This window comes from Dendrobates tinctorius, unplaced genomic scaffold (assembly GCF_039654945.1).
Source record: "Dendrobates tinctorius isolate UK_male_01 unplaced genomic scaffold, ASM3965494v1 ptg000032l, whole genome shotgun sequence".
Lineage (NCBI taxonomy): Eukaryota > Metazoa > Chordata > Amphibia > Anura > Dendrobatidae > Dendrobates > Dendrobates tinctorius.
In genome coordinates, this window is record NW_027361700.1 from 4,468,571 (window position 1) to 4,495,290 (window position 26,720).

General features: G+C 44.8%; 1 protein-coding gene across 7 annotated transcripts in view; it reads right to left on the bottom strand.

Annotated features, from left to right (window-relative positions):
* Positions 1-26,720, bottom strand: part of ATP6V0A1 (ATPase H+ transporting V0 subunit a1) — a 167,717-nt gene that overhangs the window by 85,688 nt on the left and 55,309 nt on the right. For all 7 annotated transcript variants that reach the window (XM_073572337.1, XM_073572330.1, XM_073572336.1 and 4 more), the window contains exons 2-5: positions 16,352-16,503; positions 10,171-10,249; positions 7,183-7,280; positions 5,392-5,520 (exon numbers count right to left, since the gene is read on the bottom strand). In XM_073572337.1, coding sequence (XP_073428438.1) covers positions 5,392-5,520; positions 7,183-7,280; positions 10,171-10,249; positions 16,352-16,468 — 423 coding nt within the window. In that variant the 5' untranslated portion in view covers positions 16,469-16,503. The remainder of the gene's footprint in view (positions 1-5,391; positions 5,521-7,182; positions 7,281-10,170; positions 10,250-16,351; positions 16,504-26,720) is intronic.

Here is a 26,720-nt window from a genome sequence, read left to right on the forward strand (position 1 = left end):
GCAAAGAACACCTTCCAGGTGTGGTGGTAAATTCGTGCTGAAGCAGGCTTCTGGGCGCTAATCATTGCAGCGACCACCTTGCTCCCGAACCCTGCCTGGGTTAGAATCCAAGATTCAACGGCCATGCCGTCAAACACAGGGCCCCTGAGTTCGGGTGGCAAATAGGCCCTTGAGAAAGTAAATCTGGGCGCTCTGGCAGGCGCCAAGGAACGTCGGCGAGCAGCTGCATTAGATCTGCGTACCACGCTCGACAGGGCCAGTCTGGGGACAGCAGAATCACCGGAACCCCTTCCGTCTTGATCTTCTTGATGACCCTCGGGAGTAGTGGCAGCGGGGAAATAGATATGGGAGGCGAAACTGGTTCCATGGCAGGACCAACGCGTCCACAGCGATTGCCTGCGGGTCCCTGGCTCGAGCGACATATGTGGGCACCTTGGCGTTCACTCTGGATGCCATCAGGTCCACATCCGGGGTTCCCCACAGCTGACAAATCTGCTGAAAAACTTCGGGATGTAGAGACCACCCTCCGGATGCAAGACCCTGCCGGCTGAGAAAGTCTGCCGCCCAATTTTCCACCCCCGGGATGTGGACAGCCGAAATCACCGAGTGGATTGCTTCGGCCCACTGAAGAACGTGCCCCACCTCGCGCATGGTTGCTCTGCTGCGGGTGCCCCCTTGATGATTTATGTAAGCCACCGCCGTGGCGTTGTCCGATTGAATCCGGACGTGCTAGAAAGTGATGAAACCTCTGCAGAGCCAGCCGAATTGCTCGTATCTCCAATAAGTTGATCGGGAGGCGTGCCTCCTGTGGCGAACACCGCTCCCCAGCCGAGGAGACTGGCGTTGGTTGTCATTACCAGCCAATGATCTGGGGGGAAAGGTTTCCCCTGGGCCAGAGAGGAACTGGTTATCCACCATCCGAGCAACTGCCTGACTTGAGAGGACAGTCGGCACTGCCGATCGAGCGTGAAAGGATTCTTGTCCCAGGCTGACAAGAGGGCACGCTGCAGGGGGCGAAGATGGAACTAGGCGAATGGTATCGCTTCCATTGCTGCCACCATTTTCCCTAGAATCCTCATCCCGGATCGGATGGTATGAGGGACTGGCTGGCGAAGTGTCCGGACTCCCTGCCAGAGAGCTAGCGCCTTTTCCTGAGGGACAATTACTAACCCTCGGCAAGTGTCGAAGATCATTCCTAGGAAGGAGATCCTCTGAGCTGGCACAAGAGATGACTTCTTCACATTGACCAACCATCCTAAGCGGGCAAGAGTATCTAGCGTGATGTTGGCATTTTCCTCGCATGCTCGTATTGACGGGCCCTTGACCAAGAGGTCATCCAGATAAGGCAAGACAACTATGCCTTCGAGAATGCAGTATGGCCATGACAACTGTCATAACCTTTGTGAACACTCTGGGAGCCGTGGCTAGCCTGAAGGGTAGCACTACGAACTGAAAATGTTGATCGTTGATGGCGAAGCGTAGAAACCTCTGATGAGGAAAAATGGGAATATGCAGATATGCGTCCTGGATGTCTATTGAGGACAAATATTCTCCCTGCTCCATGGCCGATATGACTGAACGGAGAGACTCCATCCGGAAATGTCTGATCCTGATGAAATTGTTCGGAAGCTTCAGGTCCAAAACAGGCCTGACAGACCCGTCCTTTTTGGGGACCTTCTAAAAGGTTGTAATAGAACCCCTGAGCTCTTTCATGTTCCGGCACTTGAACAATGACTCCGTTGTGCTGGAGCGATTTGATGGCTCCCAATAGAGCCCTTGCCTGGGAATCCACCCTGGGAAGCCGGGAAAGAAAAAATCGTCTTGGAGGGTATCTGACAAATTCTATTTTGTAACCTGAGGCCGCCAATTCCTTTAGCCATGCGTCGTGAGCGACATTGACCCAGACGTGGTAAAACCAGAGTAGACGGCCGCCCACCTTGCTGGTGTCGTCTGGCCGACGATCTTTGGGATCTGGATCCCCTCGATCTGGGCTGCTGAGTACGCATTCTCCCCAATGGGTTGGCTCTATATGAGACCTGCCGTTCCCTATCTTGGTTGGGGCGGCCTGAGGCGGCGGAATTGGCCGCTGTAGTCCATCCGGGGTTGCGAAAGGCCCGAAAACGTGCCTGAAACGGGTGACGAAAAAACGTTTTGACCTTTTGTTGAGAGAGAAACCCGCTCTTCCCTCCTGTGGAGTCGGAGATAAGTTGATCTAACTTCTCCCCAAATAGGCGGCCGCACTGATAAGGCAGGGAAGCCAAAGACTTCTTAGAAGTAGAATCGGCTCGCCATGTCCTTAACCATAGGGCTCTTCTGCCGAGCAATTGGCCGCATCGATTACATAGTCTCCGGCCATCGCCATCTGACCTGTGACCTCCGAAATCTCGGCAGGTAGATCCTGCTCCTGCGCAACCTTGTTTAATGTTACTGACCATGATATCATAGCCTTGGCTACCCAAGTTGCTGCGAACGAGGGAGCGAGTGCTGACCCTGATGCCTCATATACTGAGCGAGCTAAGCTCTCTATAATGCGATCCGTGGGATCCTTAATCGAGGAAACACTAGGGACGGATAGCAGGGTCTTAGTGGCTAGGCGCGAAATCGGAGGATCCACCATCGGGGATTCCATCCATTTTTTACGGAGGTCCGGCGCAAACGGATACCTTGTTTCGAGTGCCTTTTGACCCGAGAAACGCCTTTCTGGACGTTCTCTGTGCTGCTGCACTATGTCCTCAAACTTCGGGTGAGAGGAAAAAATTCTGTGCGGGCGCTTCACTCGCTTAAATGCCACTTTATGCCCCGTAGCCGCTGCGGGATCATCCTCAATCCCCAGGGTCTGATTGATGGCTTCTATGAGGCTGTCCACTGTTTCACGTGACTCTGGAGTGTCCAGGTCAATGGGCTCGTCTGAGTCGCAATCTGAGGTCTGCTCGCTATCAACCACTGGTGACTGGGAGCGAGAAGCAGATCTTACGGATGCCAAAGGCACCAGATGGACTGGGCGACACCGTGTGGATTTGTTTCCCCCGGGTCTGCCTGGAGTAAGGGCGGCCCCTGCAGTGTCCAGGTCAAGGCGCTCGTCTGAGTCGCTATCTGAGGTCTGCTCGCTATCAACCACTGGTGACGGGGAGCGAGAAGCAGAGCTTACGGATGCCAAGGCACTGGATGGACTGGGCGACACCGTGTGGATTTGTTTCCTCCGGGTCTGCCTGGAGTGAGAGCGGCCCCTGCAGGCCGGAGGCTCTTGTGAGGTGGAGGTTCCCTCTAAGGCCGGTGAGCCATTGTTCCTGCCCCTATCTGGGGCTTGAAGGGACTCTATTGCTCTCGTAAGCGACACCATGGACTGAGACAGTGATAGGGCCCACTCTGGGGGATTCGACACACTGGTCACAGTCGCAGGGGAGGGCTCCTGGGCGCGTTCGGATTTGCAGGCTTCGCATAGTCACTTGCTCTGCGCCCGCAGAAACGCAGCCCGACAAGAGATGCATGCAGCGTAAAAGAACGTGTGCGTCTTTGCTTTTTCGGACATGATGTATGTGTCCGCTGCTGGGGAGGGGGGAGGAGGTAGCACCTCAGTTCCCCTATAGCGTGGCCTCTCGGGCAGCACTTACCCCAATCCTGCACCCCCCTGTCCTGGACGCTCCCACCTTCAAATCGTGCGCCACCAGCTGTGGGAACGAGTCACCAGCATGTAAAACTGCTCTAGGGGCGGAACTTCCGTACTGCGGCCTAGCTGCGCTCCGAATTTGGGGCCTAAATTTCTTCGCCGCCGGAAATGATGCGCGGCCCAGAGGCAGGACTTCCGGCCCCGGCCTAGCTCCGGCTAAAGCCGCGGCCTCAATTTTTCCCCTACCTGACCGGGGGGGGGGGCGCGGTTCCATGGCGCTGACAAAACATGGCGCTCTAACGGATCCAGCCACTCTTGCTTTGCATGGCCGGTGGCTTCCGCCGGCTGGGGGCTCCAGCCCTCGGATCTTTGCAGGAGCCCTCCCAGACCCTCTCCTCACTGATGATCCTCTTCAGCCTGAGCGCAGGTATGTGAGGGGGCCTCGATAAAAAATAGGACGGTGCAGGCACCCTAGCTCCATCTAACCCCTTCAGGGGGTGAGGAGAGGGACCATCCGCCACCTTGCAGCACCGCAGTCTAAGCATTGGTGGAGCAGGGGGCCGCACGGACTAGTCTTGTGCCTCTGTACAGCCCATGGTTTCAATACCTAGCGGTGGTCAGGGCTAAGTCCGGCATTGTGTCTCACGACGCGGGAGAGGATACGTGGAGGGACACTCCGTGCTCACCCGTTGTTGGTTTGGGGAAATCGGACCCTTTCCATAGGATCCGTTGCCCCTGTCTCATCTTCATGGGAAAAAGACGGAAAAAAGTCTGGAGAAAAACCAGACATGTGCCTCCATGGACACTAAGCAAAAAACTGATATCTGCCCGCAATAGGGGCGAGGGTGTATACGGCGGAGGGAGGAGGAGCTAACCTCTTTTTTTCACTTAGTGTCAGCCTCCTAGCAGCAGAAGCATATGCTCACAGTATCCGTGTCCCCCAATGAGGCGAAGGAGAAAAAGCTGTCACTGATGGGACCGCCCACTGGACCCAAAATCCCAGATCAGTGGTATAAATGATAAAACATACTGAATCTTTTCTCACAAAACTATACATCAGTCTATACGCTGCTCCCCATAACTCTGTATCATGGTGCCCGCAGGTTGGACTGCATTTTCATGGTGGCAGGTTCCCTTTAGGCAACTCGGGACAGAGAGTAAGGAAGCAGAGACTAGTGAAAACTACAATAGTCAACACTAAGGGGAAGCAAAAAGGAAAGAAAGACAACAGTTACATGGTAAATCAAATACTGAGAAAATGGGTCAGCAGAGGAATTATGCAATAATAATGGAAAATCATATCAGGCACCATTAGACTCAAGAAAATGGATGAGAGCAAATATGACATTAAATATGTAAGAAGGCAAAGCAAGCTGTAAGCCTAACAAGGGTGACATTACTGGAAGACGGTAGGAGAAGAAAAAATAGAAGTGTTCTAGCAGAGGAGATGAAGAAACATAATGGAGGTAACAATGCATCCAACACCCCAAACCTCACTCTCTCTGGATACAATCACTTCATATAGAACTTTATAAAAGAGGATGATGATGGTGACAGCATGGATAATAATCTACGGGTTGTCCAGGTTACACGAAAAAACGAATCTGACCTCTGCAGGAACTGACTGTAAATATATCAAGTATGATAACTACACTCCCAATACATGAGGACAAAGGTAACTATCCAGGATGGGAAATAAGGCTCCATTCACAACCCTGAGACAAAAACACCATTCTTTTGTTATTATGGTAATTTCTGAAATCAGGAGACAAAGAAACGCTGACCTCATCAAAAAATTGTTGGGTTTTGCGCAGGATAAATTTTAACTCTGTCAGCTCCAGAAAGTTCCTCTTCAAAGCTTCTTGGTTGGTATTAATCTCTTTCAATTCATTCTCAATCTTCTCAAAATTGGCCTGTTAGTAAGAGACATGACGTGACTAGTAAATGCAGGGAGGGAATTCAGCAGGAACATGACATGAGAACGGAACAAATGCAAAACTACAACTCTCAGCATGCTCGGATTGCCTGTAATTGGAGAACACTGCCCTAAGAAAACCCCATTAAGAAGCTGGTACAGTTGAAGTATTCTATTGTACTTACAAAACGTACAAAATTAACAAATTTAAAGGGTAATGGTAATTTTAATTTTTATTTCATAAATCAATAGTGCACATGAAAATAAGCAACTTAAAAATTAAGGTGACAGTTACTCTTTAATCATTTTCACTTTTCAGTACTAGGAGTTAGAATTCATTTACCTTTGGGAAAGTAGTGACAAACAGGCAATTTTGTTCCACCAGCACGTCTATTGACTTGTCTGGTCCCAGCGGTGAGTGACGGGCTTCCACTACGGTGCTTAAAGGAGGATCTTTACGGAACTATTTAAATGATTTACTATGGGCCTAAGAACTAATAGGCAGGTAGCTGCTAACTATCGGCCTGTTCAACCCAGCACAGGCTCATAGCAGTGAGTGACCACTCCTGCCAGCGACTCTGCTACTTCACGTCAACAGAGCAGCTCTTCCTCACTACTCTGTTGATGGGGTGTGACAGCCGGCATCATGCTGATTGACAGCCGGCTTCCCGCAGTTAGGCAGTGGGGAGCTGGCTGCCAATCATCATGACACCGGCAGCCATGCCCAAGCAACAAAGCAGAGCGGAAGAGAAGCATCTGCTCTGTCAACTTGATGTCAGCGGAAGCCGCATAGTCACTGGCAGGAGCGGTCAGTGACCACTCTTAGTTAACAGAGAGCGAACCTAGGCAGGACATGGCAAGAAGATAGTGACTACCTGCCTGTTACTTCTTATGCCCATAGTAAAAAAAAAAAAAAGTTCCAGATAATCCCTTTAAAACACAGCTAATATTAGTTCATTATGGTTTGTAACACTTTATTCTGGACTACGAATCATAGAATGTTCGCTTCCAGCAACATAGCTGTCTAATGTTCCTGCTGATCCATAACCAAATGGAAAGCCCTGTTAAATAGATTCAAATAGTGGCTATGACCAGCACTTGCTGCAAGTGACATTTCACCATGTTGGAAATGCTGAGCGTCCTACTAGAACGGAACTAATCAGTTCGGCAGTTTTAAAACACCTTTCTAAGACTGCATTATCCTAGATCCCAAGGTCATCAATATCATATAGGTAGGACACCCAGCACCTCCATCAATCAGCTGTGTGCAGATTCCAATGGACATGATGTTTACAGTCTGAACACCAAACCTTCATGTACCATATAGTGGCCATTCTCAGGTACTGCAACTTCGCTCCTGTTGCGGTTATTTGGAGCCAAGTTGCAGTACCTGAGAGCGGCCACTACAGAGTGTACGGAGCTATGGCGTTCAGCTCTGCACATTGTGCGCATCAGGCCGTGGCACACAGATGATCGTGAGAGGTGGATGGGGAGTGGGGGGAGGGTGTGTGTGCCGGAAATCCAACAGATCTGACATTAATGACCTAAGTCTAGGTCATCAATATCCAGGTCATTGAAAATCCCTTTAACAGAAGAGTAGACTCTCAAGAAGAAGGAGTGGATAATAGACCAATAAATGCATAGCAGCCTATAAGCTCACCTCCAGGTCAATCATGTCCCTAGGAAAGGGAACTTCTGGGTTCTCCCCTGTGTCAAGAATTGGGATACTTGCTTTTTTAATCTCCTTCTCTACAAACCCTGTAGGTGAAAGAACAGGACATCAGCCTTTTATGAGATTTTTTTTTAAGACAAGAATGAATAAGAGCAAGGGAGACAACTTCCACAAAGACTTTAAGGTCCCATTACATTTAGCGATGCACCACCGATCCCGACAACGATACGACCCGGTCAGGATCGCTGGTGCATTGCTAAATGGTCGCCAGTGAGCTGCCAAACAGGCAGATCTCACCAGCGACGCAGCAGCGATAAGTGATCCGTCGGCGGTCGCTGTTACCTGTCACACCGCAGAGATGACTTCCGCCTGCGTCCATGCGTCGCTAGTCGGCGCCAGCGGGACGCCAACGAGGAGAAAATGGCCCAAGCCATTCGAGCGCAATCAGCGATATCCAGCGAGGGGGCCGGTCGCATGTACGTGTCACAGAAAGCGAGATCGCTAGCGATATCGCTGTTGCGTCACAAAATGTGTGAAAGGCCCATTATTTCTTGGTGGGTTTCATTAGTGCCATCAGATGGAAGTGCGTAAACTCTGTCATTAATATGATGGCAAAATGTAACTGCAAGAAAAGTCTCACGTGACAGCAGAAAATGAAACCAGTCATTAAATAAAGATCTGAATAAGTACCAATGATTTTAGAATTTTGGATAACTAGAGGCGGAAGACCTGTGAAGACTCAGACGTCAAGGTTAGATTTCAGAAAGGCAGATTTTAAGGGATTCAGAAAGAGAATTGGAGGGATCCAATGGCTGGATATCCTTAAAGACAAAAATGTCCAGGAAGGATGGGAAATCTTGAAAAATGAAATTCTCAAAGCACAGTTGTTAACAATTCCGAAAAGAGGGAAGAATAGGAAGCATTTAAGGAAACCAGGATGGATGAACACAGAACTTAAGCACATGCTAAAAAGGAAGAAAAAAATGTTTATAAAATGGAAAGAGGGAGGCATATCTAAAGAAGAATATAATGCCGTCTGCAGAACCTGCAGGGCACAAATCAGATTAGCTAAAGCTGAAAATGAATTGAGGCTTGCAAGAGATGTCAAAAGCAATAATAAAGGATTTTGGGGATATGTCAAAAGTAAAAGAAAAGTCAAAGATGCTATAGGATTTTTACAGGATGAAAATGATGAAATGGTAAGACAGGATGTTGAGAAGGCTGAACTTTTAAATTCCTATTTTGCATCTGTTTTCTCTCAGAAAGGAAATGTAACATCAACTGTTATTCACTGTCCTATTAAGGGAATAGAAGAATCCAGGATATCTATAAACAGAAAGATAGTGAGGAAACTCTTAGCTAACCTAAATGAATTCAAGTCTCCAGGTCCAGATGAATTACACCCCAGAGTACTGAAGGAGATAGCAGAAGAAATTTTTGAACCCCTCTCCATAATCTTTGAAAATTCTTGGAGAACAGGAGAAGTGCCAGAAGACTGGAGAAGAGCAAATGTTGTTCCTATCTTCAAAAAGGGGAAGAAGGTGGACCCAGGCAACTATAGGCCGGTGAGTCTGACTTCTATACCAGGAAAGCTCTTTGAACAAATTATTAAACAACATGTATGTCAATACCTAGATAAGAATGAAGTGATTAAACAGAGTCAGCATGGGTTTGTAACTAATAAGTCATGTCAGACTAACTTAATTTCCTTCTATGACGGTACCACTGATTGGGTGGATCAAGGAAATGCTGTAGATATAGTATATCTTGACTTCAGCAAAGCATTTGACAAAGTCTCTCATACAATCCTTATTGAAAAAATGACTAAGTATGGAATTGACAAGGCAACTGTTAGGTGGATTCATAACTGGCTTAGTGATCGGACCCAAAGAGTGGTCGTAAATGGCTGCACATCCAGTTGGAAGAATGTCTCAAGTGGGGTACCACAGGGCTCTGTCCTGGGCCCTGTATTGTTCAACATCTTTATCAACGATTTAGATGAAGGAATTGAGGGTAAACTGATTAAATTTGCTGATGACACAAAGCTAGGAGGGATAGCTAATACTAGAGAAGAGAGAGAGAGGATTCAAAAAGATTTAAATAAACTGGAGAAGTGGGCAGCAACTAACACAATGGTTTTTAACAGGGAGAAATGCAAAGTACTACATCTGGGCAATAAAAATGAAAAAAGCATATATAGAATGGGAGGAATAGGGCTAAGTGACAGCACATGTGAAAAAGACTTGGGTATACTAATAGATCACAGACTGAATATGAGTCAACAGTGTGATGCAGCAGCAAAAAAGGCAAATGCAATTCTAGGATGTATTAACAGAAGCATACAGTCTAGATCACGTGAAGTCATTATTTCCCTCTACTCCTCTTTGGTCAGACCTCATCTGGAATATTGTGTCCAGTTTTGGGCACCACATTTTAAAAAAGACATCAACAAACTGGAGCAAGTTCAGAAAAGAGCGACCAGAATGGTGACCGGTCTGCAAACCCTGTCTTATGAGGAAAGGTTGCAGGATTTGGGAATGTTTAGTTTGCAAAAGAGAAGACTGAGAGGAGACTTAATAGCTGTCTACAAATATCTAAAGGGCTGTCACATTGTAGAAGGATCAACTTTATTCTCATTTGCACAAGGAAAGACTAGAAGCAATGGGATGAAACTGAATGGGAGGAGACACAGATTAGATATTAGAAAAAACTTTTTGACAGTTAGAGTGATCAATGAGTGAAACAGGCTGCCACGAGAAGTGGTGAGTTCTCCTTCAATGGAAGTCTTCAAACAGAGGCTGGACAGACATCTGACTGGGATGATTTAGCAAATCCTGCTTTGAGCAGGGGGTTGGACCAGATGGCCCAGGAGGTCCCTTCCAACTCTACGATTCTATGATGAGCGTTCTGTCTCATGAGGCCCAGCTCAGGGAAATCAATGAGGGCCCTAGAAGGTGAAGGAAAATGTACACTTACGCAGTTTACGGTCCATCTCCTCACATCTTCTGACCTCATTAACAAATTTCCTCTGAAAAACGTTCACATCCGGATTTAACTAAATAAATAAAAATGTTTAAAAAACATTAGCGTGTAAGGATTGTACGTAGTGATCGATAACACTTACCTAACAAATAAAATTCCATTATCAGGACGTACATACAGAAATGGAGCGAGAGAGAATATGTCAGTATACAGACAGAATATTAATGAAATTGTCCCGTACTTGTATATTGAGGACCCATCATCACTATACGATGAGTGGGGGTAAAACACAGGGCAAAGCCAACCATTCAGCCGGTATCCCCTCCAGTGGCGGCCGGATGTATACAGTGTATGGAGCAGAACACCATGGCGACAATTTGTTCACAGTCACCCTTTAAAAGTGGGCCCCAAACATTTTATACACATCATGAATAGTGAAAATACTAAATCTCCCCGGGGTCCAGCGCTTGCTTTCTGTTGCTGCTCTGGTCTCAGTCATTTAAATCAATGACCTCAATACTTCATATCACAGCTGCAGCCAAACACATAGCTCAGCAGCTATGCTGTCTACATGAGCGAGCTCAGTGACCAGCTGCAGCAGTGAGGTAAGCGGTCAATGTGATGTCAACACAGCAGCCAAAACATCGAGACCAGAGAGTATTTTTTATATATATATCTATAAAAGCATTTAGGGTTGAACCACTTTTCTGAACGTGGAAAGCCTTTTAACTTTAAGAAGTGACTTATCACTTGATGCTTAAAAAAAAAAAAAACAACTGCATGTCAGGTGCCATTGTGAGCAAACAATGTGACAGAGAAAAAACCGAGTAGGCAAGACACAATATGAAAGTATTAATTGCGAATGGTCAGGATAGCAGTTTGCCCATTAACAATTAAAGGGAATCTGTCAGCACGGTTTTGTGACCTCATCTGAGAGCAGTGCAATTTCAGTAAAGAGAAGCTGAATCCAATCACTTAGTTTACTGGGTGCAGTCATTCTGACACAATCAGAGCTTCTAGATTTACAATGAAGCAGAGCTGAGAAAGCTAGCCCCACCCACACCAGGCTCTTTGTGTACCAAGTCTATAGACAGTGAGCTGCTCATCACAGGAGGGGACTAGTTGGCTATGTTAATCCTTGACAATTAATAAACAACAGAACACACTTTGAAAAGTGACACATCCAGACCAGATGGCCCAGGAGGTCCCTTCCAACTCTACGATTCTATGATGCCTGAATTCCCTGTTTCAGCCTGTATCTCCTGCTGTCTTCAGATTACATATCAAAAGCCTGCTGACAGATTGTTGAAAACTGATCAACTTGAGAACGGCAGTATCTGGGCTGCTTGGTCTCCACTCCTTTCTATTCCATGCACAAAAGGCAGAAAAGCATGGAAATACAAGCCAGCTGTGAATATTAAATCCACAGCAATCCTGTGCAGAAATACTGAACATTTTTATGAACACAGGCTAATTTGGAATCAAAGTTATTTTATACAGTAAAAATCATGATAAACCTGGCAATATTTCAGACATCACTGTATATCATGGGATGGAGTAACTTCAGTCACACATTCAGACAGGCTGTCCTGATGCTGCCGAGCAGAGTTGTCACAGGAAACTATTTCTCTTTGTAATTTCCTGATATTGTCTCTTCTGAAGAGCTAAAGCTGAGATTCAGCAGACAACGCTCTTCTTTAGAAGTGCTGGGGGGAACAGACCTCAAATCAAATCAAATTTATTATCGCCAAGTACATATTACATATATACAAGGAATTCTTTGTGGCAAAGAGGCAACATAATATATAACAACAGATACAACAAGTAACATCTAACAAGACAGATACAGTATATAGTCTACACATGACGATTTAATTGTTGAACAGAGAGTGGATAGAAGCTGTTCATATGGCGGTTGGTGCTGCATTTGGGGACTCTGAAGCGACGTCCTGAATGGAGTAGTTGGAATGAGAAGTGTCCCGGGTGAGAGGGATCGGATGAAATTTTCAATGCGTGGGATCGAATACTCTTATCATAAAGATCCTGGATTTTAGGCAGGGGGGAACCTATAATTCTCTCTGCTGTTCTGAAAGTCCTTTGTAAGCGGAGTTTGTCATGCGCAGTGGCTCCCCCATACCAGACTATCAGAGAGGAACAAATCACAGATCTGATGACAGCATTAAAGAATAAGATCAGCAGATTCTTAGACAAACCATATCTTTTCAGCTGACGCAGGAAGAACATCCTCTGTTGTGCTTTTCTTATAACAGCATCCACGTTTTTCCCCCATTTAAGATCATGAGAGATAACACCAAGGAATTTGGTCTCTGTGACCCTAAGAACCACTTCGTCATGGATGTAGATTGGAAGTATCTCATGTTGATCTTTCCTAAAATCCACAACCATCTCAGCAGTTTTTTTAGTGTTGAGTACAAGATTATTGGCTTTACACCAGTCACATATTCTTTCCACCTAACTCCGATACAAGTCTTCAGCATTTCCCCTGATGAGACCAATCAGTGTCATATCATCGGCAAATTTCAAGATTTTTACTGAGTCTACTGAAGAGATGCAATCATTCGTATAGAGAGAAAACAGTAACGGGGACAAAACACACCCCTGAGGTGCCCCGATGTTTGTGACCAAGGTGTCCGAAGTGAATGGTCCAACTTTTACACTCTGTATCCTGGCTGTCAGGAAGTTATAAATCCACAAGCATAAGTTAAGAGGGACTCCAAGAGCTACCATTTTCTTATGAAGTAAATTCGGATCAATGGTATTGAACGCTGAGCTAAAGTCCATGAAAAGAATCCGGACATATGAGTGCAGTTCATCTGTATGATCCAAAATGTACTTCAGTGCCAGATTGACAGTGTCGTTTGCCGAACGATTCTCCTTATAGGCAAACTGAAGCGGGTCCCATAGCTTCTGCGTGAATTTTATCAGGTGGGACATCATAATTCTTTCGAAGACTTTCATAGCTACAGATGTGAGTGCTACTGGTCTATAGTCGTTCAACTCAGAGGATCCCACTTTCTTGGGGACAGGGATAATTGTAGAATTTTTCCAACACTGAGGTACAACGCACTCTTTCAGTGACACATTGTATATATTTGTCAGTATAGGGGCAAGCTGGGTAGCACATACTTTCAGACACATTGGAGATACACCATCAGGGCCAGGTGCCTTTTTGACCTTAAGTCCCTTCAGGATGCGTATCACCTCTGCCTCGGAGATCACTACTTGGGTGTTGCACAATGAATGATCTTTATATGAACAGACTGAGGAGCTTAGAGATGAATAGCCACTGTGTGTAGAGCTTGCCTCAAATCTGCAGTAGAATTCATTTAACTCTGCTGCCAGACTTCTGCTGGGGTTCACTATAGTGGGGTGGCTTTTATAATTGGTGACCTCTCTTAATCCTCTCCATGCAGATCTATTATCTTTTGATGAGAACCTTTCCTCCAGAATCTTTGCATACTCGTGTTTGGCTAACTTGATCTCTTTAGATAGCGAGTTCCTAAGTTTCTTGAATTCAGTAATATCGCCTGCTTTATAAGCCTCCTCTTTTCTCTTACGGATCAACCTGACTTTATTTGTAAACCACGGCTTGTTGTTTCCCCGAAAGTGGACAGATTTGGATGGAATAAACGTGTCTTCACAAAAACGGATATATGAGGACACTGCATCAACCCATTCATCCAGACCCGAGCATGTTTCCTGGAATACCTCCCAGTCCGTGCATTCAAAGCATGCTTGTAGTTGCAATTTTGCCTCCTCAGACCATGTCTTCTTTGTATAAACTGTAGGTTTGGATGTTTTCAACCTTTGCCTGTAGGCTGGAATTAAATGAATTAGACAATGATCTGAAAAGCCCACTGCTGCTCTCCTCACTGCCCTGTAGGCCCCTTTTATGACTGTATAGCAGTGATCAAGCGTATTGTTCCCTCTCGTGAAGCAGTTTATATGTTGAGTAAATTTGGGGAGATCCAGGTTGAGTTTTCCTTTGTTAAAGTCCCCCATTACGATCACAAATGCTTCTGGAGATCCTTTCTCCCATTCTGATATTTTGCATGCTAATTCACCAATAGCAGCTTTAACAGATGCTTGGGGGGGGAATATATACTGCAACCAGAACCATAGATGAAAACTCTCTTGGAGAGTAAAATGGTCTACAATTGAGTGCAAGGTACTCTAGATCTGGAGAGCAACCTTTTCCCAGTATGTTAACATCACATCACCAGCTAGTGTTGATGTAGAGACATACCCCACCCCCCCTTTGTTTACCTGAAGCTACACAATCACGGTCAGCTCTGTAGATAACAAAACCAGGTAGATCCAGACTACAATCAGGGATGGTCTCATTCAACCAGGTCTCAATAAAACAAAGAGCAGCTGAATTGGCCATATCAGATCTCATGTTACAAAGTAAGTTCAGTTCCTCCATTTTGTTAGATAAGGAACGGACATTAGCCAAGTGGAGTGAAGGAAGAGCTGTTCTGAACCCTCTCCTCCGAAGGCGTGCCAGGACTCCTCCTCTCCTACCTCTCTTGCAGTACACCTCCACAGGTTTCACAGAAGTAATGGATTTTATGTGCACAATTGTTGAATTAGCAATCATGCTCCAAGAAGGGGAGTCCATGAGAAATTGCGGATGATTCCAGAATAATAAATCGTCCCTTGAAATCATAAGAGTAGGTTTACAGAGTGCAGTGGCCATGATTACACTCAGCTTGTAGCTATAAAGACTGAACAGTCACAGCTTAGCAAAGTTAAATGTACAACTTTCCATAAAGGGTGCTTCCAGCACTGCTGGGGGGGAGGGCATGGGTGCAACAAGACAGGGACATCAGGGAACATGCCAACAGTCAGTCCAAACCTGCCCAGCTCACCCCTTCAGCTCCACCTGGACCACAAGATCTCCAGAACATCTCCAGCACCGCACACTCCACCAGCTTTCCTATCCCGGGATCATCTGCATTCTGGAAATGGGTACAAGTTGTAGGAAAGTTGGCAGGCAGCTAGCAGCTTCACTCTCCCCCAGCTGAAACCAGGCCCGGAGCTCCACGAGGACAGAAATACACCGGTCCCAGCTGGTCGCAGTCTCCACACTACTCCCAGCTCTGCCGAATCCTGTAGCCCTGCAGCTCCACGTGGACCACAAGATCTCCAGAACAACTCCAGCACCGCACACTCCACCAGCTTTCCTATCCCGGGATCATCTGCATTCTGGAATTGGTTACAAGTTGTAGGGAAGTTGGCAGGCAGCCAGCAGCTTCACTCTCTCCCAGCTGAATCCAGGCACAGAGCTTCACGAGGACAGAAAGACACCAGTCCCAGCTGATCGCAGTCTCCACACTACTCCCAGCTCTGTCGAATCCTGTAGCTACGCAATGGTGAGTGCTCCAAAGGAAGAATTAACAGTTAAACGGGGTAAAAAACTAAAAAAAAACTCAGGAGCCTCATGCCAGAGCAGCCATCTCCTCGGCGCTCCTCCTCCTCCTCACTACCTGTCATGCACCTGTCTACCTCACTACCTGTCATGCAAAGAAACCCACAAAACTGTGACTGTACATAAGCGACGTGACTTATCCATCCCACCTTGTTCAGTCTTCTATGATGATACCGTATTCACTAAACATTTCACCATTTACCAACTCTCTGCTTGTGGTCAATGAATAAGAAAAAATAGACTAAAAAAAAGGTTAAGATTTTTAAAAGATATTTTTCACAGCTGCAGACTTATCACGTGTATCGGTGAGTGTTCTCTAGCTTCAAGTAGAGGAAATGAAGAATAAAAAAAGATTTATTTTTTTTTTGCATGGTCAGGTTTTGTAACCGAAACAAGGGTTTTTTCTTGGCAATAAAGCAAGAATATTGATGCTCAGCTCTAACTACATGGAGCAATCATTGCCACGGTTAAACTGCATGGGGAGTATGTGGCTGCCGGAGATAACGGAGCGCATTACTTGGCTTTCTCAAGCAGTGCCACAGGCAAATGGTGGGGGTATCGAACATGCACCTGTCCCTTCCATTCAAGATGGGGCTCAGCAGAACTATTTTAATAAGAAGTTAAATTGCAAACCTGCTGGTTTTTACAAGTACTTTGTAAGTTTACCCATGTAACGCAGATCTTCGATATCACATCATTTTCTGCACAATTTTGAACACTTACATCACGGAACTGCACTTTCCCCAGCTCGCCCAGTTCACTGACACAGCAGTAAGCAGCTTCAGACTGGAGAAACAGCTGAGCCAATGTCATCTCTTCGCTGCGGAAAAGCTCCCCCATCTTTGTGAATTGGCCCGATGCTTATCCAAATAAAACTAAAAGAAAAGAAAAAAAAAAGCATAAACAAACCTATACATAGCAATACATATAGTAAGATACTCAGAAAGGCACAGTTTTAACTTCACCAGAAACCATTGTGAAGCCACACCAAAAATAATTAAAATCCACAATGGGTCCCCTGAAATGGAGGATATACTACAGTGGGGGAAAAAAGTATTTAGTCAGCCACCAATTGCAAGTTCTCCCACTTAAAAAGATGAGAGAGGCCTGTAATTGACATCATAGGTAGACCTCAACTATGAGAGTCAAAATGAGAAAACAAAATCCAGAAAATCACCTGATCTATAATGAATGATTTCTTACCATACATGTGTGTAAAAAAAGATGACTAGTTAGGACATGCATGTAGTGTAAAATCACTCCATAGTCACTCCCATGTTCATAAATGCATATTGTTGGAGCCGGAGTGTGACTATAAATACAAGCAACTTTGCAATTTATTACTTACCACCGTTGCTAGAGATCAAAACATGCGTATTGCTGACAAGCCCTTTTTAATTCATCATATAAGAACCATTTTGAAACTGACCATGATCGCTGGAGCATGCTTTAGCCTCTTAATTCTAGTCCATGTCAGTGCACGGATCACATTCTAGACCGCATCAGTGATCAGCCTTCCATAAAAGTATGCTGAAAATTTGAATAAGCAGGAAATTGCTTGTCTATGAAGATGGGCTTAACCATTCAAAGGCTTTATCCAAAAACCTACTTTTCTTGTCTGCTCTTAGTCACTTATCAAGAGACCTGGCTGTGCAGAGAGTGACTGAGCATCGGTAAGAAGCATTCAGTTCTACAGATAGACATAGAATCATAGAATGAAAGAATTGGCGACCTCCACAGTAATCGTGACCAACCAACTGCTCAATGAAGATTAACAAAACAAGACCATTGTTATTCACTTTAAACACCAAGTGGCACCATAAAATGTAAGTAAATGTGATAACTTTTCACAGCCAATTCATATAAATAATAGAATATAAAAAGTGATGGAAGAACAATGCCTGATCTGCCTATTAGGGCAGCAAAAGACTAGGTTAAAATTACTGTTGTCACTTTAATTAGCTATAATACTCTGTTAGTGACATCTAATGTGGCAATAGCACCATCTGGAGACACGGATTGCATTACAGTTTGCTTTTCTGTAAAGAAGTTAATTGCATTGTGGGAGAAACCAATACATTTTGGGTAAGAAGGTCCTGGTGAAGCAGTCATTTGTAAGAAGCAGTCTAGCAGAACAGTTGTATAAAACTTTCTCCTGCATTATGTTACTAAAACTCCATTATCCTGGATAAAGTATATCTATTTTACCATCCACATTCATACATTTCTATTCTATACATCCATCTGTTGACCAATAAACAAGTTAGACTACAGAGAACACTAATTTTGGAAGACAGAGAAGGTTTATGCTGTTTATCAAATTTTAAACCGTGAGAACGTGCAAGACAGAACAATGCCCTTAACCACACAAAGGTCAAAAGGAAAACCTTGTCCTCATCATAGGTCATATCTCTGCAGTCCATGAGGGCTCCGGCACTTAGACAGCATGTTTTCTGGCACGTCAGATGATCTCAACAGCTGACCTGTGCCCCTAAACAGCCACGGGTGGAATCAATGACAGGGGCATTTAACATGCTTGCGCCAAAAGCGCAGCACAAACCCTGCCCATCGGTGCCCATGTCACATGACCGTGGGTCGCAGATGGGTGGGCATGACAACCCAGGGTCTGCAGGAGACCTCTGTGGTTGTCATTGCCGAATTGCTATGAGCATTTTGGCTACAAATAGCAGGGCTCCAGCCCTGCTATGTGTAGTACAGGCTATTGGATGATCACAGCTTCTAGTCTCCCATGGAGACTTTTGAAGCCAGTGGAAAGTTAAAAAAAATGCGTTTAAAAATGTTTAAAAAATATTAAAAACATGTTTAAGTCACCCCCCAAACAACTCATTCAAAATAAAACATTTGGTATCACTGCATTCAGAAATGCCAAATCAAAATCTAAAACAATTAATCCAATCAGTAAACGGCGTAACGAAAAAAAAAAATCAAAAACTCCAAAATTACATTTTTTGGTTGCCGCAACATTGCAACAAAATGCCTTAACAGGTTATCAGAAGATCGTATATACACCAAAATGGTATCAATAAAAAAAAAAGTCAGCTCAGCGCACAAAAAATAAGCCCTCACCCAGCCCCAGATCCTGAAAAATGGAGATGTTAAAGGTCTGGAAAAATGGCGCCATTATTATTTCTTTTTTTTTTTTGCAATGTTTGGATTTTTTTTCATCACTTAAATAAAATGGAACCTAGATATGTTTGGTATCTGTGAACTCGTAATGACCCGAAGAATCATAATGGCAGGTCAGTTTTAGCATTTAGTGAACATAGTTTAAAAAAAAAAAAAAAATTGTGGAATTGCACTTTTTTTTGCGATTTCACCACACTTGGAATTTTGTTCCCGTTTTCCAGTACACGATCTGAAAAAAAACAATGGTGTAGTTCAAAAGTACAACTCTTCCAGCAAAAATCAAGCCCTCACATGGACATATTAACCAGTAAATCAAAAAAAAGTTATGACTTTGGGAACAAGGGGAAAAAAAAAATGGAAATGCAATAACAGAAAAAACCCCAAGGTAATGAAGGTGTTACGAAAATCCTAAAATTCACTAAATGGGAACATATCATGTTAAAAAACAACACTCCAATTACCTGCAGATATAGGGTTAATCTGCAGGTTAATAGCATTCTGACACACTGAAAGCCCTGCTGCCAGGAGGAAATTAGCTTTCTTTCTTTCAACAGCCTCAGGCTTTCAGTCACAGAGGCACGGCCGACACAGCTTCAGTCACGCGGCAGCTGTGAACACACCCCAGTGCTGACTGACAGCTGGCTTAGCATTAATGACGACTGTGAGTCAGTGCCGGTCAGACTCTCTGTTAGGCTGTGTGCACACGCTGCGGATTTTGCTGCGGTGTACAGTACAATGATTCCCTATGGGAATCAAAAACCGCAGTGCAGACGGTGCGGAATTTTCCGCGCGGATTATCTGCGGTTTTCAATCCGCAGAAGGAATTGACATGTCAATTCTTTCTGCGGATTCTCCTGCGGTTTGCCATCTCCTCCATTGAGGAGATGAAAAACCGCAGGGCAAAACCGCAGAGCAATCCGCAGGTCTTTTGACCTGCGGTTTCACCTGCGGATTGTACAAAATCCGCGCGGATGAATCCGCACCTTTTCCGCAGCGTGTGCACACAGCCTTACAGCCATCACTCTCTACGCAGTCAGGGGTGACTGAAACCATGCCGACAGTGCCTCTGTGACTGAAAAAGAGGCTACCGGAAGGAATACAGTACATTTTTCTCTCAGCTGGGCTCTCAATGCGGTAGCTGCACAGTGTCAGAATGCTATCAACCTGCAGATTAACCCTATATCTGCAGAATAGTTTTTGTTTTTTTTTATCTACATGACAGGTGCCCTTTAACAAGATAGAACTTTCACTGGATTGTACTCAGCAGAACTTCTCTGTGGGCGATTGGTTTTTCTCCTCTGATAGCGGTCATTTTAAACATGTGCACACCCATAGAGAGTTGCTGTGGTACCATCATTTGTAGGCATCTCTCTGGGATGGATTGGCACAGGAAAAAAAAAAAAAAAAACACTGTTTCAGAATCAATTGGACAGTACAAATTAGGTGCAAAAAATACAAAAAAAAAAAATTAGTAAAAGGTCCTGTTTAATATATAAAGGGTGTAGTCTGGATTAGAAAATAAAATTTTAAACACCCTATCTATATAATAATAAATGCCCTAACCAGCTTCCGGTTGTAACAACTTCCGTCCAGTTGTAACCGGTGACGTCACCCACCACACACACACGCACATGTTAACCCTCAACACACCACACCGCCTCAACACACACTCCTCTCACCTTTCACTTCCACTCATGTCCACTCACTCTTTCACTCCACATACGTTCCTTTCTCTCACTCCGTTTCTCATACTCACACCGTCATCGACGCTGCCCCGACATCTTCCTCCGCCGCCGCGATCCAGGATCCAGACGTTCTCCAGGCCGCCGACATGTTCTTGCGGGACGCCATCTTGGATGTCGTGAAGTCCCGCGAGATTCAAGATGGCGTCGCCGCAACAATATGTCGCTGGCGTGGACTACATCGGGATCCAAAAAGATGGCGTCGGCGAAATCTCGCGAGATTACGCCGACGCCATTTTGGATCCCGATGTCGCCCATGCCAGCGACATGTTGTTGCGGCGACGCCATCTTGAATATCGCGGGACTTCACGACATCCAAGATGGCGTCCCGCAAGAATATGTCGCTGGCGTGGGCGACATCGGGATCCAAAATGGCGTCGGCGTAATCTCGCGAGATTTCGCCGACGCTTTTTTTTTGGATCCCGATGTCGTCCACGCCAGCGACATGTTGTTGCGGCGACGCTATCTTGAATATCGCGGGATTTCACGAAATCCAAGATGGCGTCCCGCAAGAACATGTCGGCGGCCTGGAGAACGTCTGGATCCTGGATCGCGGCGGCAGAGGAAGATGTCGGGGCAGCGACGATGACGGTGTGAGTATGAGAAACGGAGTGAGAGAAAGGAACGTATGTGGAGTGAAAGAGTGAGTGAAGGTGAAAGGTGAGAGGAGTGTGTGTTGAGGCGGTGTGGTGTGTTGAGGGTTAACATGGCAAGAGGTGTTAACGACGTCAGCGAAATCTCGCGAGATTTCGCCGACGCCATCTTGCATTCGTGAAATTGCGTCATTTACCTCACGCCGACTTGCTGTGCGGATGCTTGGCATTGCCTGTACCACCATAACTACTGCTGCCTTGGTCCTATGCCTGTTTACTGCCGGTGTCTAATTACTGGACCAATTTGCCTGTACCGCCATAACTACTGCTGCCTTGCTCCTCTGCCGGTGTCTAATTACAGGACCAATTTGCCTATACCGCCATAACTACTGCTGCCTTGCTCCTCTGCCGGTGTCTAATTACAGGGCCAATTTGCCTATACTGCCATAACTACTGCTGCCTTTGTCCTCTGCCAGTGTCTATTTACAGGGCCAATTTGCCTCTACCGCCATAACTACTGCTGCATTGCTCCTCTGCCGGTGTCTAATTACAGGACCAATTTGCCTATACCGCCATAACTACTGCCTTTGTCCTCTGCCGGTGTCTAATTACAGGGCCAATTTGCCTATACTGCCATAACTACTGCTGCCTTTGTCCTCTGCCAGTGTCTATTTACAGGGCCAATTTGCCTCTATCGCCATAACTACTGCTGCTTTGGTCATCTGCCTGTTTACTGCCGGTGTCTAATTACAGGGCCAATTTGCCTCTATCGCCATAACTACTGCTGCTTTGGTCATCTGCCTGTTTAATGCCGGTGTCTAATTACAAGGCCAATTTGCCTCTACCGCCATAACTACTGCTGCCTTGCTCCTCTGCCGGTGTCTAATTACAGGGCTAATTTGCCTCTACCGCCATAACTACTGCTACCTTGCTCCTCTGCCGGTGTCTAATTACAGGGCCAATTTGCCTCTACCGCCATAACTACTGCTGCCTTGCTCCTCTGCCGGTGTCTAATTACAGGGCCAATTTGCCTCTACCGCCAAAACTACTGCTGCATTGCTCCTCTGACTGTTCACTGCCTGTGTCTAATTACAGGGCTAATTTGCCTCTACCGCCATAACTACTGCTACCTTGCTCCTCTGCTGGTGTCTAATTACAGGGCCAATTTGCCAATACCGCCATAACTACTGCTGCCTTGCTCCTCTGCCGGTGTCTAATTACAGGGCCAATTTGCCTCTACCGCCATAACTACTGCTGCCTTGCTCCTCTGCCGGTGTCTAATTACAGGGCCAATTTGCCTCTACCGCCATAACTACTGTTGCCTTGCTCCTCTGCCGGTGTCTAATTACAGGGCCAATTTGCCTCTACCGCCATAACTACTGCTGCCTTGCTCCTCTGCCGGTGTCTAACTACAGGGCCAATTTGCCACTACCACTTCATAACTACTGCTGGGCAATTACAGGGTCAATTAGTATCTGTTTACTCTACAATACTCCAGGACGCCTTCTTCACTGCCAGATAACTGCCAAATAGACTCCTTTACCTGTGCCAACATGAGTCATAACAAAAAGTATGCCAATGCCAGTGAAAGGAAAGCAGCTTTAGCACTACGACAAAAACAACGCCGTGCTAATGAGACTCCTGAGGAAAAACACCATCGCCTTGAGAAGATTAAGGCTTATAAACGCTGTCGCCTCACACACGAATCCCCCAACTCTAAATCCATAAGATTGGCTGAAGAAGCCTCTGCACGCCGTCACCGCCGACAACAGACGGCCTCTTCCTCATCATTATTATTAGACTCACAACAGGATGCTTCCACATCAGCATGTGGAACAATTTACTGCTACACTTCATCCCATATGCCGTTCACTGACATAACTAATCAGCAATCTGTTTCTGCCCTATCAATACCACCATTCAATACCGATGCACAGTATGCCAATGCCAGTGAAAGGAAAGCAGCTTTAGCACTACGACAAAAACAACGCCGTGCTAATGAGACTCCTGAGGAAAAACAGCATCGACTTGACAAGATTAAGGCTTATAAACGCCGTTGTCTCACACACGAATCCCCTAACTCTAAATCTATTACATTGGCTGAAGAAGCCTCTACACGCCATCACCGCCAACAACAGACGGCTTCTTCCTCATCATTATTAGTAGACTCACAACAGGATGCTTCCACATCAGCATGTGGAACAAGTTACTACCACACTTCATCCTATATGCCGTTCACTGACATAACTAATCAGCAATCTGTTTCTGCCCTATCAATACCACCATTCAATACCAACGCACAGTTTCTTCACATACAAGCTGCAGTTAGCCCGCAGAAAGTGCAACCAAGACAAATATACGTTGGTCTCAAAACTAGGCGCACCCCATCGGTTGGACATGCACTTCTACTACAACCTCACATTTTCACTAATGATGAAAATAGTATTACCGATCACAGCTGTGGTGACATGACCCATGTATGTGAGCAGTGCGAAGCTTTGCATTTTGTAGCAGAGATACCTTCTGATAACAACTTTACGCTCTGCTGTCAGAAGGGTAAAGTCCATGTACCCATACTACAATATCCTGATGTCTTTACACGTTTGCTGAAAGGGCAAAGTGAATTTAGCAAAAATTTCATGGATAATATTCGAAGTATTAACAGTTCCTTTGCTTTTGCCTCCATGGGTGCAAATATTTCACCACCTCCTGGATATGGCCCATACTGTTTCCGCATACATGGCCAGATCTATCATAGAACTGGAACACTACATCCCTCAGATGACCAGCAACGCGCATTTGCCCAACTTTACATTCTCGATACCACTACCGCAAACGAACAACGCTTACGATGTAAAGAAAATCAAAAATGTCATCCTACATTGATGAACATTATTGCCCTTCAAATCCAAACTATTAATCCTTTTGTGGAAGCTTATCAAATGTTACGTGATGTGGAAGAACAAGAGAAAATTAAATCTCTACAAAACGGAACTGTCATGCCAAACATCACTATGGCTATTAAACAAGATCGTACTCAAGACCCTCGACGCTACAATAATCCCACTGTCAGTGAAGTAGCAGTCGTGTTTCAAAATGACAATGGTGAGCCACCTTTCAATAGAGACATATTAATTCATTTAAAACCTGATCCCCATAACCCTTTAGCTCCAAAAACACAACAAATTAGTATTCTCCATAGCAATTTGGATGCCCTCCTCTATCCAATATTTTTCCCTTATGGAGACCAAGGATGGCATGATGGACTCAAACAACAAGGCAAAAGTTCGAGGAGGATCACTCAACTCCAATACTATTGCTATATGTTATCTGTCAGAAATTACTTTAATCCACTCCTCAATGGTGGTAAGCTAACACAGCAATATTTAGTAGATGCTTATGTCAAAATCGAAGCTAATCGCCTACATTACATCCGCAAACACCAAAAAGATTTAAAAGTGGAGGATTACTGCCTCCTTCAAGAACATCTACTCAAAAAATCGGTTCAAAAGGGCATCCCTATTGGGAAAACCGTCATTTTACCATCTTCTTTTGAAGGCAGTCGACCAGATCTATTTATCACCATGACATGTAATCCTAAGTGGAATGAGATTACTACACATTTAGAACCGTGGCAGCGTGTTGAACACAGACCAGACTTGGTTGCACGTGTCTTTAAAATTAAACTGGAATCCCTCTTAAAAGACATTAGCAGTGGATTATTTGGAAACGTCACTGCAATGGTCCATGTCATTGAATTTCAGAAGCGTGGTCTCCCACACGCTCATATTTTAATTATTCTTGACAGCCTGTCTAAATTACGGACTGAGGCGGACATAGACAATATAGTCTGGGCTGAAATACCTGATGAAACAATCTACCCTCAGCTCCATAACATTGTTCTTCAACACATGATTCATGGTCCCTGTGGAGAACACAATCCTAATTCTCCCTGTATGGATCTTGGAAAGTGTAGCAAAGGTTTCCCAAAACAAAACCAACCATATACCATCAAAGAAAAGGATGGCTATCCCACTTACCGCAGACCCATTGGCAAAACATATGAACACCATTCTAAGACGATTGACAATTCATGGGTAGTTCCATATAACCCATTTTTACTCACCAAATACAAGTGCCATATTAATGTAGAAATATGTGCTTCCATTCAAAGTGTAAAATATTTATTTAAATACGTTTACAAAGGACATGACAAAGCCAACCTTGAAATTTCCCAAACTAACATCCAACATGATGAAACACACCAATTTACAGATACCAGATATGTTAGTGCACCTGAGGCTGCATGGCGGATATTTGCTTTTCCTATGCATAAACAATCTCATGCCATCATTCGCCTAGCCGTACATCTGCCTAATTCTCAACCACTCTATTTTCATGAGAATGACTCTGCAGACAACATCCATCAAAAGCTCAATTCCAATTCTACACTTATGGCGTATTTCAACCTTAATAAGATCGACCACAATGCACATAACTATTTCTACCGCGAAATTCCAGAACACTACGTTTGGAAACAAGGCACATGGGAACAAAGAAAACGAGGGGGTCTCACAGTTATTGGAAGAATGTATACTGTTAGTGTGAAAGACCAAGAACGCTATTATTTACGTTTGTTGTTACTGCATGTAAAAGCTGCTACCAGTTTTGACAGCATTAAAACCGTCAATGGAGTTATGCATGAAACCTTTAAGGATGCTGCGTTAGCACTTGGATTATTATTCGATGATAGCATCTGGAGACATACTTTAACAGATGCTTGCATTCTTAACATGCCTTCCCAACTTAGAGACATGTTTGCTTATATCTGTATTTTTGGCCCCCCCAGTAATCCACTTGAATTGTGGAATGAATTTAAGGAACATTTTTTACAAGACTATTGTCATACATACCACAGCAACACTGAAGAGTGTATCGATTGTGAAGGATATGCTATGAAAGATGTCCAAGATGTCCTCATAGTCCATGGAAAAACTTTTGCTGATTATAATTTACCACGCCCACCAAAAAATATTAAACAACTCCTTAAACAATATGATAAGGATTATGAGTTAAAAAAAGCTGCAGAGATGAAAGAAACTCTTAATCAGGAGCAACTTTTTGCCTATGATGTCATTACTGAAGCTTTACAAAATAGCAGTTTAATACCAAAGTGCTTTTTTCTCGATGGACCTGGTGGCAGTGGAAAGACCTACCTATACCATCTACTTACACATCATTTAAGAGGACAAGGAGAAATTGTGTCACCTGCAGCAACTACAGGAATAGCATCTAACTTGATACAAGGAGGCCGAACAATCCACTCTCTATATGGCATACATATTCCGATCAACGAAACATCTGTTTCCAGGATTAAAAACGATACAAATGCAGGAAAACATTTACAGAGTACAAAACTTTTTATTATTGATGAGTGCACTATGGTCCAAAAACATGCATTGAATGTGATAGATAGACTTCTACGTGACATCATGACAACAAATGTTGCTGAAAAAAATAAAACACCATTTGGAGGTAAAGTTATTGTTCTTGGAGGAGACTTCAGACAATGTCTTCCCGTCATCGCTCATGGGACAAGAATAGACATTG